The sequence below is a fragment of the Sturnira hondurensis genome, unplaced genomic scaffold (genome assembly GCF_014824575.4).
Source record: "Sturnira hondurensis isolate 20B ecotype Veracruz unplaced genomic scaffold, ASM1482457v3 Scaffold0007222, whole genome shotgun sequence".
Classification (NCBI taxonomy): domain Eukaryota; kingdom Metazoa; phylum Chordata; class Mammalia; order Chiroptera; family Phyllostomidae; genus Sturnira; species Sturnira hondurensis.
Window position 1 is genome coordinate 572,927 of NW_028079853.1, and position 14,014 is coordinate 586,940.

The following is a 14,014-nucleotide window of genomic DNA, read 5'->3' on the forward strand; positions in this document are numbered from 1 at the left end:
GGCTAAGAATTAAGTTTTGGGAGGCCTAGACGCCTGAGCACCTTTGTGTGTCTTCTGTCCCATGCAGCCTGCGGCGAGGGCAGGACCAGGACCAGGTACCCCAAGGCCCCGGGAGCTGTACCTGCCAAAATAAATTTTGGCTAAACCGCACCTTTGTCAGTGTCTACAATGTGCTACGTAAACTTGCTTTTGTGTGCTGGGCTGTGTTTTGTTTTTCCTTAGCTTTTCTGTAAACAGCCCTTTCCAAAGAATCCCGACCTTGTCTCTGTGACCCGAGGGGCAGTGGTACTTTTCCACACGCACATCCCAGGCGGCACAGAGAAGGGCACCGGTGGGGAGCGGGACTGATGCTGGGGGCTCGCCGGTTGGTCCGCTGCAGAGAAGGAGCGGAAGCCTAGGGAGAGGAGAGGAGACCGCTGTGGGCACTGATCGCCCCTGGCCAGGGTCCCTCTCCTTCTCTCATTCTCCAGGGGACTCAGCAGGGCGCCAGGGCCCTCATGGTTAGCTCGTCAGTGCTTGCTTCATCAGAGCTGGTCCCTGGGGAGTGGCAGGCTAAGGCTTCTCTGCAAAAGGGCAGCCCTTTGTCCTGGGCTGGGCTCTGTCACACTTTCAAAAATGAAAATCCCGCCACCCTCCTGGAACCTTTCTTGCAGGCTCCTGCTCCCCCCCCCCCCCGCACGTACACCATCAGTCACAGCATCACTGATACACCCCATTCTTTTAGTCTTTGGTACGGTGGACACGTTCACTGTGATTGCTCAGTGATCCACTGTCCCTTCTGTACTCCATCACAGGCCAGCCAAGCTTTGGGCTTTGGGGACATCAGAGCCTGACCAGTCACGCTTGGCTACTCCCAGCTGTCCTTGGCATTGGTGTGCTGGCAGCTAGCTGTGTGCTGAGATGGGGACTGGGGCCTTCACACCCTGGGGCTGGAAGGGTCAAGGATGGGACTCCAGTGACTGGTGTCCTCCATTCTCCCTCTGCAGCTTGTCTCCAATGTCCTCATTTTCTCCTGCACCAACATCGTGGGTGTCTGCACCCACTACCCGGCTGAGGTGTCCCAGAGACAGGCCTTCCAGGAGACCCGCGAGTGCATCCAGGCGCGGCTCCACTCTCAGCGGGAGAACCAGCAGCAGGTGAGTAAGGGAGCCCCCCCCCCCCCCGCCCCGCCTCTGCACAGCTGGCAGGGAGCTGGCAGGGAGCAGACACAAGACCTGCCTCCCCACCGGCTGAGCTTGTTACAGCTGCCCAGCCCCACCTCCCCGGGGGCGGGGTGGTGGGGGGGGCCTGCCCAGGGGAATGTTTCTCCTGGCGGGAGCCTAGCATTCCTGGCTCTGTGGGAATGCTCTAGGAGAGACTGGAGAGAGTTCTACCCCAGGACTTGCCCCCTGCCTTCTCAGTGGCCCCCTGTGATTCTGCAAACAAGCCTGGAGCCCAGGTCTGGCAGCAGGGAGGGGCCCTCCACCCCTGCTCAGGGGCTGGCGGGTGGGATTGTGAGAGTGCCAGCACTCCCCTGGGGATGCAGGGGAGGGAGGAAAAGAGGGGACCCAAGCTGTCAGCCCCTGTGACACCCACACTAGGCCTTTCCTCTGTGCTGAGTTCTAGGGTTTGGTTGGTTCAGAGGAAAGAAGCCAGCCTGGTTTCACCCTGAACCTCACTCTCAGAGACTTCCTAGGCAGGGAAGCACGCCCATCTCGAGGGCCACAGACTTGGGGGCTTCCTCCCAGTGACCTCAGGGTAGAGGGACAGGCCCCAGTGTGCTTCTCTCAGGCAAGAGCTGTGGCAGGGTTTCCCTCCTGTCTGCCTGGCATCGAGGGAGGGTCCTGTTCGGGGTTCAGGACTGCTGCATCCCCTTCTGAACCTGATGGAGGTCTGGGAGCGCTGACAGTCTGGAGCTGCTTGGCTTTTAGACTGGAGGCCCGGAGGGGGCCCTGCGGCCCCAGGGGAGAGAGGCAGACCAGTGGCTGGCCGGGCTCCCACGGACTCGCAGTCACACCTGCAAGAGACCAGGTCGCTCCAGACCAAGCCCTCCCTTTCTTTTCGTGTTAGTGTCGCCCCCAGCCCTCAGCAAACACCGCCCTGTGCCTGCCCTGTGGCCAGTGTGAACGTGGACGGCTGACCTGAGAGCGGGGGCCGGGGAGATAAGGCTTGGACTGCATAGTCCCCTGCACGCTCCCAGCGGGCATGGAGTGCGCAGGGTGGCCTGGGCGCCCAGCAGTGTCGCCAGCGGGAGGGCGGCTCTGACTGTGGAGACGCATCCTGGCGGAGTGCCAGTGACGTCCAGACAGCGAGCGGGGAGGAAGCTCTGCGGCAGCTCTGCGGTCCTCCCCCGGTCACCACCTGTCTCCGCTTCCCTTCCAGCCCGCCAAGTCTTGCCAGGTCCCTGGCTCATGCTGTCTAGTCAGGCACCTGGCTTGCTCCATGCACTCACTCTTCCGGCCCGGACTGGGCTCCTGGTCCTGAGTCTCCAGAGACAGCCAGGCTTGGTGGTGTCTCCTTGTCCCACCTCTCATCCCACTCACGCCTAAGCCCCTATACTCCTCAAAATCCCCCTCTGCCACCCCAGTCCCAGGCCCCAGCATCTCACACCTAGAGGAGGACACCTGCCTTCTCTTTCCATGTTGGGGACTGTCCCTCTCACTTCTGCACCTTGTCCTTTCTCCAGCAAAAATTAGCATTTTACAGCTCACCACAGTTTTTCTTGCCTTGGCTGTGGCCAGGCTAGACATTCCAGCAGGCCCCTAGGGGTTTGGGGGGGAAACAAGTATGTTATGCCAGGTTCCAGGCCAGGACGCCAGGGAGGGGAGTAGGGTGTGCTGAGTGGGGACAGGCTCTGCTCACCCAGCCAGACCCCAGCAGCTCTCGGGCCTCGCCCTGCCCCCCAAGGAAGGGGGGAGCTCCAGGTGCTACATGGTGAGAGGCCTCGGAATTACCCGCGGGCTACCCTCCGTGCACTCCTCCCGGGCCTCAGCCTCAGACGCAGTTACAGATGTAGAGAGGTCTCGTGAATCTACGCAGTCTGTAGCACACTTTCTCCCAGTCACAGAATTGTCTTTTGGCTTGTGTTTCTGTCACCAGTAACTGTTTACTGAGAACTCAGTAAATACAAGACTGCCTTCAACAGCCATGCTCTCTGATGCCCGGGAGGGGCTAGGCTGCCCCGCAGAGAGCAGCAGCCCTCACCAGCTCACCAGTGTCTGCCTAGCACGTAGCTGCCGGCCGTGGAGCTGGACAGGGCACTGCTCCCGTCCCAGGGAGCTGTCTCATTGCTCGCACAACAGGAGACACGTTAATAGACCATGGAAGTATGGAGTGGTCAGGGATGGTGAGCCTCAGGGAGGGTTAGGGTGAGGGTGGTTGCCCTAGCTGAGGAGCTTGTGTGCAAAGGCAAGGAAAAACTACCAGACGCTTGAGATGCCTCCCACCGTTCACTTTATCTGGAGCAGAGTGCAGACTTCAGTTCAGAGGGTGCAGGGTGGGGAGCACAGAGGGGCCAGATCATGGGAACCTCCAGGCCAGGCTGGGGCTCGGGCTGGCCCTGGAAGCTTCCAGAGACACAGAAGGGTCTTACTCAGGCCAGCAGTGTGGTCTGGTGTATGTTTTAGAAAGATCACTCATCAGCTTATAGTAGAGGCTGGATCAAAGGAAGCAAGCTTGGAGACGGAGAAACTAGAGTGAGGCTGCCCCATCGTCTAGGCTGGACCTGAGGAGGTCCAGACCTGAGGATGGGGTGATGGAGAAGACCCCCCAGAAGGGGGGGTGGCAGCTGGATCTGGGTTGGTAGGGGTGCATCAGGGCGCAGACCAATCACAGAAGTGGAGATGGAGGGGTGGAGGGGGAAGGGAGGACACTGGGTTGCAGTGGAAGACGGGAGCAGGTTCAGTGGGCCCAGAAGGATCCACATGGGATGTGGCATGGAAGCTTTGGAGGTTTGGAGAGGGGGGATGACATGGGTAAGGCTGGGTCCTGGAGAGACTGGGGCCGGACAGGCAGGGTGGAGGGCTGAGGCGGCTGTCGGGCCAGACAGTGTGGCCAGAGTCCCACTGTTGGGTGAGAACAAGGTGTGATGGTGGAGGCAGATGCAGAGCAGAAGGAGCAAGTCCAGGAGCTCACGTCCAAACCAGCAGGACCCAGTCAATGCTAGCCAGGGTCTGTGGCTGCGGGGCACGGCTGCGTCTCAGAGAGAAAGTTCCGAGAGACAGAGCCATTTACACGGGCAGGGTCTGGACCTCGGGGATCAGGAGACTGGGGGCATCCCGGGCGAGGGCAGGGAGCTTGAGAAGAAGAGCACTGGGGAGTGAAAACCAGGGGAGGTGAGTCTGGTTTAGAGTGTGGGTCACGGTGACCAGACACCAGGCTGTCAGCCTGGATGGGAGCCGGGAGGTGCGGTGACCACAGAGGTGCTGGTGGAAACCTCGCCCCCAGGGCAGGAGCGAGCAGGACAGAGGGGTTGACAAGTTTCACCTGGGGCCATGGGGCGGAGCCAGAAAAGACCCAGGAGCTGGAGTTGAGTCTTAGGGCCATCACCGCGGAAGCCAAGGGACAGGAGCGCGTGGAGGGCTGCAGGCTGGAGGGCGAGGCTCAAGATGAGATTTCCAAGAGCACTCCTGGCGCGGTGGCGGTGGGCTGTGGAGCGTGCGGGGGTGGACCACCGCTCCGGAAGCAGCGGTGCCTCTCTGAGCGGGCCGGCCAGTGAGACAACACAGATCAGAGGCAAGGTCCAGCCCTGCACAGGCCACCGTGGCTCTCCCCGTCCACCGTGTGGCTCTGGCCCTCTCCCTGCTTCTCCGCCACCTCCTCCTCACAGGAGTTAGCGTGTCCCTCAAAGTCAGCACGCTTTCCCTCTCTCCCGGGCCATTGCCCCTCCTCACCTCATTTTTATGGTCTCCATGAAGCCTTTTCTTACCCCCCCACTTCTCCCCAGCTGAGGTCAGGTACTCCAGCCCAGTGCCCCCCTCGGGCCCCATGACCCCCCCAGGGCTGCAAGCTTTGGGAAGGAGAAACCTTGCCTGGCCAGTTCTCCATGAGAACCCCTGGCAGCCAGCAGGTTGCCTGAAACATGGCAGATGCTCAACAAATATTTGGTAACTGATCGAATGGACCCCATCTAATGCCCTCAGCAGCCCCATCCCTATTTGCAGGGGAGGGACCTGGCTGGGGCTCCGGGAACTTCAGTGAGTTGCCCGAGCTCACACAGTCTCAGGTGACATGCATAACTGTAACCCAGGTGCTCAGCGCTACAGGGCCACCAGGAGTACTTGTCCCCATGTGTGCCGAGGACCAGGAGGTGTCCCAGGGAGAGGGGGCCAGGCCACCCTGGGAGCATGACTCCACCCCTCGAAACAAACACGGGAATTAGCCCCACAAATCTGAGGACAGTCTGAGAGGTTTTCCTGCAGGTGCTCACAGGTGTGAAGGACTCGACCTGGAGAGGAGAGGGGACTGCCCGAAAGGTGGAAGGAGCTGTGACGAAAGCATCTGCTTCCTTCCCCAGGAGAGGCTCCTGCTGTCTGTCCTTCCCCGTCATGTTGCCATGGAGATGAAAGCAGACATCAACGCCAAGCAGGAGGATATGATGTTCCACAAGATTTACATCCAGAAACATGACAACGTGAGGTAGGAGTGAGGCTGAGGGGCACGGGCAGGGTGGATGACAGAGCCCTGAAGGGGACGATGGACCTTCTCACTCCCTTCCCTCAAGGGGGCGCAGCCCAGCAGGGTGGGCTGCTGGCTTCAACCTGTGTGTTGTGTGGGGCACCCCTCTGGGTCTGTTAAAGTGAATGTTATTGGGGGAGAAGGAGGAGACAAGGTCACAGGGAGAGGAGGGGGAGAAGGAAGAGAAGGGAGAAAGCCGCACCACCAGCTGCTGGGGGAGCAGCTAGCCTAACATGGGAGCTGGAAAGTACCTGGGACCCGCACGTCCCCACCATCATCTCAGTCTCCATCAGCCCCCCAGCGGCTGCCACAGCTTCTAAGCCAGTGTATGTCAGGCACTGGACCAGCACTCTCTGCCTGATTGCTAATCCTCCTGACAGCTCTGTGAGGTGGGGACCCTTATCAGCACCCCTGCTCCAGAGACTGAGCTCAGAGTGCCCGAGACCTTTGGCCAAGGTCACTCAGCCAGGGGTGGGGGACACCCAGGTCACCCCCTAAAGCCCACACTCCTTTCATTGCATGTCTGCTGCTTCACTAGACAGATGCTGCTGACAACAGAGATGTGCAAACAGATGTAGATTAATAGAGTGCAAAATCTGCCTGTGAGTTCCACGGGGACATGAAGCGCTGCAGTGGCCTTCATCCGCAGGGCCCGCTAATCCTCCCATATGCCCAGAAAAGGAGCTGCGGTTTGCCTTCGAGAGAGTTCCTTTTTCCCTGGGCAGGTTTTTCTAGGACCCAAAAGTCCTCTTATGTTGGTATAGAGAGAGAGCCCTTTGGAGGCTTGGGCTGAATGGGATTAAGTGGAGGAACGAAAATCACACACACACACAGATGCACATCCACCCACAGTGAGGCTGGTGGCTGCCACGGTGGCCACAAGGGTGCTGTGTCTTCGTGCAGGGCAGGCAGAACCGCCTTGTCCCCAAGTGCACCCTGGAATCCAGCAGTCAGTTCTGCACGTGTGTCCTCTGTCCAGCTCTTCACACAGACTCCAAGCTTCCTGGAGAAAATGTGCCTGCACAACACTTTTGTCCCCAGTTTAAGGGGCATCCAACCCCCCTGGGGCCCGCCCCCACTCCACTGTCAGGCAGGGGCCATGCAGAAAGCAGCAGGAGGAAGCCTGCCCCCGGCCAGGTCTCGTGCCCAGAAGGCGTCCCAGGGGCTGCAGGCTCAGCTGCTGAGCCCAGATAGGGAAGGGGGCCCGGACCTTGGTAGGGAGCTCCCACCGATGGTTTCCTCTCCTCCTCACGCCAGCCTCTGTCCTCTCACAGTGGAGTAATCACTAACGACAGTTGGTATGTGGAGAGAAATTTCTGTAACCCACACACTATTCTAAGTACTTTCGTATATTCACGAGTCCCAACAACAAATAGAAGGGGATGGTGCTACTATTATCTCCATGTTACGGGTGAGGAAGCTGAGGCACAGAGATTAATGTGTCTAAGATCCATAGCTGGGCAAGTGAGGGAATTGTCCCCAGAAGCTTCTGGATGCCAGGGCTTTCCCACGGCCTGACCACTGCCCAGGTGTTTTTACACACCCAGGAGGAAGGAGTTCACATGAGATTGTGGAGGAAAGAGTCCTGGGGGACCCCCAGGCCAAAAAGAGACGCAGAGGAGAGAGGTTTGGCTTCTGGCCTGCGTGTGTGCCTGGTGGGGGGCGGGGGGCGTGTGGCTGAGGACCCACCTGGGGCTTTCGGGTCTGATGGCAGCCCCCAGATCTGGAGGACTCTGCCTTCTGACATGTAAGAAGCAAACCCCAGACTCAGGTGGGAAAAATGACCTGCCAAGCAGTCCCGCACATCCGAAGCCCTGAGCTCCCGCCTTCTGGAATGTTCTCTGTCCCACCTCCACCGCCCTGCCGGCCCTGCCTTCGTTCTAGGCAGTGCATGGATGAGAGGAGCTTTCCTTGAGGGCTGTTAGCACAGCAGAGCTTTCAACGGATTTCATTGACAGATACAGTGGAACGCCAAAGAAGTCCCGGAAAGTCACCCCTCAGAAACAGTCCACCATTCAGGGCACAGCTTCTCAGCCTGGCGCGGTTAGCACATCCGGCCCATCTGGCCTCCTCTGCTCTCTGCCCCCTCCCTTGCCCTCTCTCCACACAGCAGCTGCCGTCTTATTCCTAGCCCAGGGCGGCTGGCTCTCGGGCGCTCCAGCCACAGGGTCCGGTCAGAGGCCTGACTCAGGCCTCTGCACCATCACAAGGAGAGGCCCACTGCTGGGGGGACCCCAGCCCCAGTGCAGGTATCGCTGTTCTCGGACGTGCTCAGGACAAAGGACAGCAATCAGGAAAGAGATGAAAGGAGACAGAAACCTAGATGCCATCATTTTCCGGGGGACAGACATAATTCTGACTCTGAAAGTGCCAGGCTGGAGGTGGCGGGTGCACATCAGAGGCCAGTTGTGAGCAATCACGCAGATACGCTGCTGGGCCCCTCCCCTCTTCCACCAGCCGAGCTGGATGCAGCAGCTCTGGGTGGGGCGCGTTGCTCGTTCCAGTCTGGCTCGGGCTGGGCATTGAGTAGCAGCACAGTGTGGAAACACACTTGGGAGCCGGGGCAGGAGCACAGTGGTTAGGCCCGGGGCCCTGGGTTGGGCAGCCCTGCAAGGCATGCCAGTGTTTCCTGGCTGTGTGACCGGGGCAAGCAGTAGGCATGGAGCCCCCCAATCCTCAGTTTCCTCCTCTACGTGATAGACAGGAAGGGTACCTGCAAAATAGTGGGGTGAAGAGTCAATGAAATATTGCGAGGACGGTGCTTAGCACAGCTCCTGGCTCAGAGCAGTGTGCCGTAATCGGGAGCAACCATTACTGTGGTTGCTGTCGTTGTGATTGTTATCACTCTCCTATCAGCGAAGGAAGCCTGGGAATTCTCTAGCTGGAGAGTGGAGGGGGGTGAGTCACATTCATCAAATCTCTGCAGAACAGTAATATTTAGGGAGGGTGATGACATGCTGTTCTCTACCCCACAGAGAGCAAGGCCACAAAAAAAATAAATCTGCCCCGGGTGTGACAGACTGGGACTGGATCTATGGAAGCGGAAGCGACTCCTGGGGAGGGCAGCGTTAGGGAGGAGTAGGGTGACAGACAGGCGCCTCGACTCTCTGTGGCCTCGCCCTCGCTGGCCCTGAGGAAGGTGTCTGTGCGGCAGTTCCCGGGGCTGATCCACCACCAGTCGTGGGATGAGGCAGGCCAGAGGCCAAGGAGCCCCAGGGGCCCTGCCCATGCCCCATCTGATGTGCGGTGACAGACGGACATGTTTCAGCCCCTCTGGCTGGACAGGTCAGCTGGGACTGAGGCCCACTGCTGGGATGTTAGACCTGAGGCTGAGAGCCCTCTCGCCTCTACCCGCCTTTCTCCTGCCCATCCAGCTATCTGCCCCTCCTGTGGCCGGCAGTGGCAGGGTCAGAGGCGGGCCATGCTGTTCCCATTCCTGGGACAATAGCCTAGCACATGCCAGCAGAGGTCGCTCCGGCGTGGGGGCTCCCAAGGCTCTGCCTGGCAGGAGGGATACTGGGGTTGGGGAAAGGGGCCAGCCAAAGAAGCCCCAACTCAGGAGGAGGCTCGTCCCCATGGGCCACAGTAAAGGTGCAGACGCAGCAAGAATCCAGGTGACACCAGGGTTCTGTGTTGAGCAGACTGGGTCACACCCTCCTCTGCCACTTTGGTAGCTCTGGGAACTTGGGCAAGTCCCCTAATCTGAGCTTCAGACCCTCCCCCGTTGTGCCATGGGAGTAGTGGTGTCTCCCCATTCCTCCACTCAGCAGGTGTTTTGTCTCTGCCTCCCTTAGTGGGGACCTCTAGCTCACAGGCATTTAGTTCAAGGAAGGGGGTGAAGGGGGACACTGTCCCTGACACTGGGAAGCTCACCTTCTGTTTGTGCAGACACATGCCAAACAACAGATTGGTTAGTTGGGAATGCATCCCATGAGGAGTGGGCTGAGCCTGCTTTCTGCGAGGCTGTGGAATAGATGCCACACAACTCACTGCTCCATTGTTCTGCTGTAGCTGTGATAAAGGTTAGGGAGGGCAGAGCCTATGAGCTGGGCCCCCACTCCCACCCCCTCCCCCAGGGCTCCCTGCAGGGGTGCTGGGAGAGGGATGGATGAGGTAGAGTGTGCAAAGCCTCGGCAAGGCTCCTGTTCCGGGAGGTGGCTGCAGACTGTTTGCCCCATGGAGGTGGAGCAGGCTCTCGGGCAAGCATCAGGGTCAGGTAACCCTGTACCCCAAAGGTCTCAGGGGCCGAGAAGGCTTGAGAGGGTGCAGAAGGCTTCTCCCCTCCATAGGGGTCTCTGCTGAGTGAGGTTGGCCCTGCAGCTGGTTGGCCTGTCCCGGTGCCAGACTCCTTAAGATTTTAAAGGTTGTGGGTGGTGGGGAGGGCCCTGTCCTCTGCTGAGCAAACTTGTTCCTTGTTGGGCTGCATTGTGGGGACCACAGGGGTGGAGACTGGGCACATTGGCTTGAATCAGAGGCTCATTTCTCAGGGACGCGGGAGCCCTGTGGGGCTGGAGCCAGGGGCCAGCAGAGGGGCTGTTGGCCCAGGTGTGGAAATGAGTTACCTCCCTTCACTATATGCAAGGCTGTGGCAAGGTTTAGGCAGCGCTGCCCTGCCCGCACTCCTCCCCTCCCCCCTTCCCAGTCTCCCCCAGACCTCCCCCGTGTAAGGTTATTATCTCCTCTCCTGTCTCCTTCAAGGACTTGGCTGCATCCCCAGGTCGCTCCGCCGTCTGGCTCAGCTACCTCGTGGTTCTGAATTATAATGACCTCGCCACCGTGTCCGTGGTACTCACAGTTAGCCCGGAGTGGGTCACACACCCTTTGGGCAGAGAGGGGCCTGCTTGCCCCCTGCCCTGGCCCTCCGGCCACGGGAGGCGTGGTCCGTCAAGCATTCCTGTCTCCAACCTGATATTAAGAAAAGTATTCTCAACTCTGTACCCATACCAATTATAGATATAAGTGGCCTTTATATTATCATTCATTCCACAGGCACTTACTGAGATGCTCCGTGTGCCAAGCGTGACTAGGAGTAGATGGAAAAGACGCCACGCTTGCCCCTTAGGGAACTCGCGGCGCCCACCAGTGGGCGGCGCTGGGTGCTGCGGGCCGAGGCCTGAGCTCGCGGCTGGCCCCGTTTGGGGGAGATGGGTAGCACTGGGGTTGGGTCTTCTAATTGATTACAATTAAACAATTATTTTACTTGTGGTAAAAGAGACATGACGCACAGTTTGCATTTTAACCACCTGAAGTGTGCGGTTCCACAGCGTTGAGCACATTCACAGCGCCCGCAGCCGTGGGCGTTGCCCTCCGTCGGCTCTGCGTCTGGTCCGCGTCCAGGCTCCGGTCGCCGCCTCTCACACACAGAGTCGCACGGTGCCCACCCGTTGGTGTCTGGCTTTTCACTGTTGATGTAGTGTCAGCTTTGGAGTTCATCCATGTTGGAGCATGTGTCAGATGTTCCTTTAAGGCCGAATCATATTCCACTGTGTGTAAATATCACATTGTGCTCAGCCACACGTGGATCGATGGGCAGCTGGGCTGCTTCCCCCTCTGACTCTTACCGGTAACGCTCCACGAGTGTGGGTGTATAGACGTCTCTTCGAGTCCCTGTTTTTCGGTTCTCTCAGGTACACATAGAGAATTGAAATCGCTACATCAGTGGTAACTTAAAAAAGTTTTTTAAAGAAGCCCCATAATGTTTTCTTTTCCATGGTGATTTGCCATTTCACCTTCTTACCAACCGTGCACAAGTTTCCCAATTTCTTCCTGTCCTTACCTGGGCTTGGGCCCTGACAGCAAACCTGCGCGGGTCCTGCCACACGCAGTGGGGACAGCAGGCAACGGAGCCAGCCGCCAGCAAGGACTTACTGTGTGGCCTCCCCTCAGTCAGCGCAGAGGCCCCAGGAGATAGGACGAGAGGAAGAGTCAGGGCAAAGAGGCGCTGACCCACTGACTGTGTCAGGCTTTGTCTTTGAAGCCACTGGAACCAACTGAGATTCATGGCTCAGATCCTACTAAGAATTCAGACGTAGGAAGGGTTAGTCCGGGCCGGGTGGATGGAAGAAAACATCGTGAACATGGGAGAGGTGCAGTTGGGCCTTAGGGGAAGAATGTGATTTGTTGCTAACCTTTTAAAAACAAACGTTTTTATTATATTACATAAAGGGTTTATGATTTTCATAGAAACATTGGAAAATAAGAGCAGCATAGACCAAAAAACCCTGAGAGGCACATACTCTCAGCCCCACGAGGCCCGGATAGCTGCTCGGCCTCGGTGCGGTGCCCTTCTCCCTTACCGGGTTTCTCCTTTGAGAAGCCCTTCCCCAGCCCTGGCCACACTCTGTAATAGCCAGTCTGTAGGGCGGTGCATTGGCTGGGCGGTGGGGGCAGGGTTTATGTTCAGAAACAAGACGGAGGGGTCGGGGTAGAACGGGGTCTCCAGGAGGCACAGAGGCTGGCGGCACCAGTTTCAGGACGTACATTAGCCCCAGACACCCTGGGCTGGGCCCTGATGGTCAAGCCACCTTCTGAAGGAGGGTGTCCCATCTGTGGGAGTGGAGAGGGCATGGCCGGCTCAGGGCAGATTCTCCCTGTTGGAGGAGGCTGGGCTGACATCAGTGTTTAGCATCCTCTCATTGGCTGTCCCCCTTTGCCTGTCCCAGCTTTGTCCTCAGACGGGTCTGTGGCTGCTCCTAGTTCACATGCTTCACTGTGGTCATTTTTCCACCACCCCTTGGAAAACACCCAGTCATGGGTGGCCATTCTGAGCCAGGTACTGATAAGCCCACACCTGATTGTGCTGCCCGCCTAGTACATGTGAGTGACTATCGCTCCTCCTTTATCTTACAGGGCAATGGATAGACCCAAGAGGCTCCCCAGGTTGTGTGGTTTGGAACAGATGGAGGGCACACCGGAGCGGGCAGCCCTCTTGGTGCAGAGCAGACCCTTGGCCTACAGCTGGGCCTCCCCAGGCTGCATTAGGAGGGCCTCCAGGGCACTTCCTGCCCCGCTTCCCAAGACCTTCTTTTTCTTTTTTTAAAGATTTTATTTATTTATCTTTTCTTTTTTTAAGATTTTATTTATTTATCTTTTAGAGAGGAAGGAAAGGAGAAAAGGAGAAAAATATCAATGTACAGTTGCCTCTCATGAGTCCCCTGCTGGGAACTGGCCTGCAACCCAGGCATGTGCCCTGACTGGGAATCGAACCGCGATCGTGTGGTTTGCAGGCCCGCGCTCAATCCACTGAGCTACACCAGCCAGGGCCCCAAGACCTTCTTTAGCTCCTGCTGGGCCCAACGTCCTGGGAGCTGGGCTGAGACCTTGCCATTCCTCCTTCTTACTCCCCCTATGACCTCTGTTTCCCCAGGCCCTGGCTCCTCCGAGGCCCACCTTGACAGAAGGTTGGCTCTTGGCATTTCTCGAGTTCCCTCTCTGAGGGATGCCGGGGGATGCAGGAGGTCAGAGGAGCAGGTCCTCAGCAATGCCGGCTGCCCGACCACTAGGCGAACTCACCCCTGGGTGTTCAGAAATGCTGCTCCATGTGGCTTTCGCACGGGAACAGGGGCAAAGCTGAGCCGAAGCTTTGGCAGATAGCTGAGGGGCCTAGCGTGGTAATGGGGATGGAGTGCCCGTCCACTCTTGCCTCTGGAGTGGGATGCAGGCAGCCACGCGTGATGGATGGCAGGCGATTAGGGAGGTGCGCACAGCCAGAGTGGGCCTGCTGGCTCCTGTGCGGTCGCCGTTTAGGGCCCGGCCCCCTTCCCAACAGGAGCTCTCAAGTGGGAGCCAATCCATGAATTAGCACCTTACAGCATGTCTGGGCCCCAGACTGGTTGTACAAAGGCCTTCAGAATCACCACGGAGCAGACCACGAAATGTTGGCCAGCGGGACAGCCAGTCTGCCTTTGGGTAAACCTTGTAAAACCGGAGCCTCCAGGGGTGACAGTCACTGAGCAGAATCCTCTCTAGGACAGCAGAGAAGTGCCGCCTGCCTCCGACGGGAGGTGGGGAAATGTGGAGGTGGCAGCATTTCCATAAACGTGTAGGAGAGGCTGCAGGGGTTCAGAGCTGGGCTCTCCAGGGCCCTGTCCAAGCCTCCATGCAGGTTAGAAGCCCTGATCTGAGCCCCCTCCTCCCTGACTGGCTGCTTGCTCTGTCCTACCACCCGAAGGAAGGGAGCCACAGCAGCCTGCCCCTCCCTGGTTCCTCTGTAGCTATTGCAGGTCCCTGGTGGGGGCCATGGAAGAGTAAATCCCAGGAGCCTGGAGGACGGGTCAGGCTTTCTAAGCTGCCTGGAGGCCCTCCCACACCCACGTTCCCCTCATCTCTCTCTTGGCACAGAACCAGGAAGCCGCCTGTG

At 58.5% G+C, this 14,014-nt stretch overlaps 1 protein-coding gene across 2 annotated transcripts in view; it reads left to right on the plus strand.

Annotated features, from left to right (window-relative positions):
- ADCY5 (adenylate cyclase 5) overlaps positions 1 to 14,014 on the plus strand; it is a 146,385-nt gene that overhangs the window by 82,937 nt on the left and 49,434 nt on the right. For both annotated transcript variants that reach the window (XM_037051467.1, XM_037051465.1), the window contains exons 2-3: positions 987 to 1,136; positions 5,495 to 5,616. In XM_037051467.1, coding sequence (XP_036907362.1) covers positions 987 to 1,136; positions 5,495 to 5,616 — 272 coding nt within the window. The remainder of the gene's footprint in view (positions 1 to 986; positions 1,137 to 5,494; positions 5,617 to 14,014) is intronic.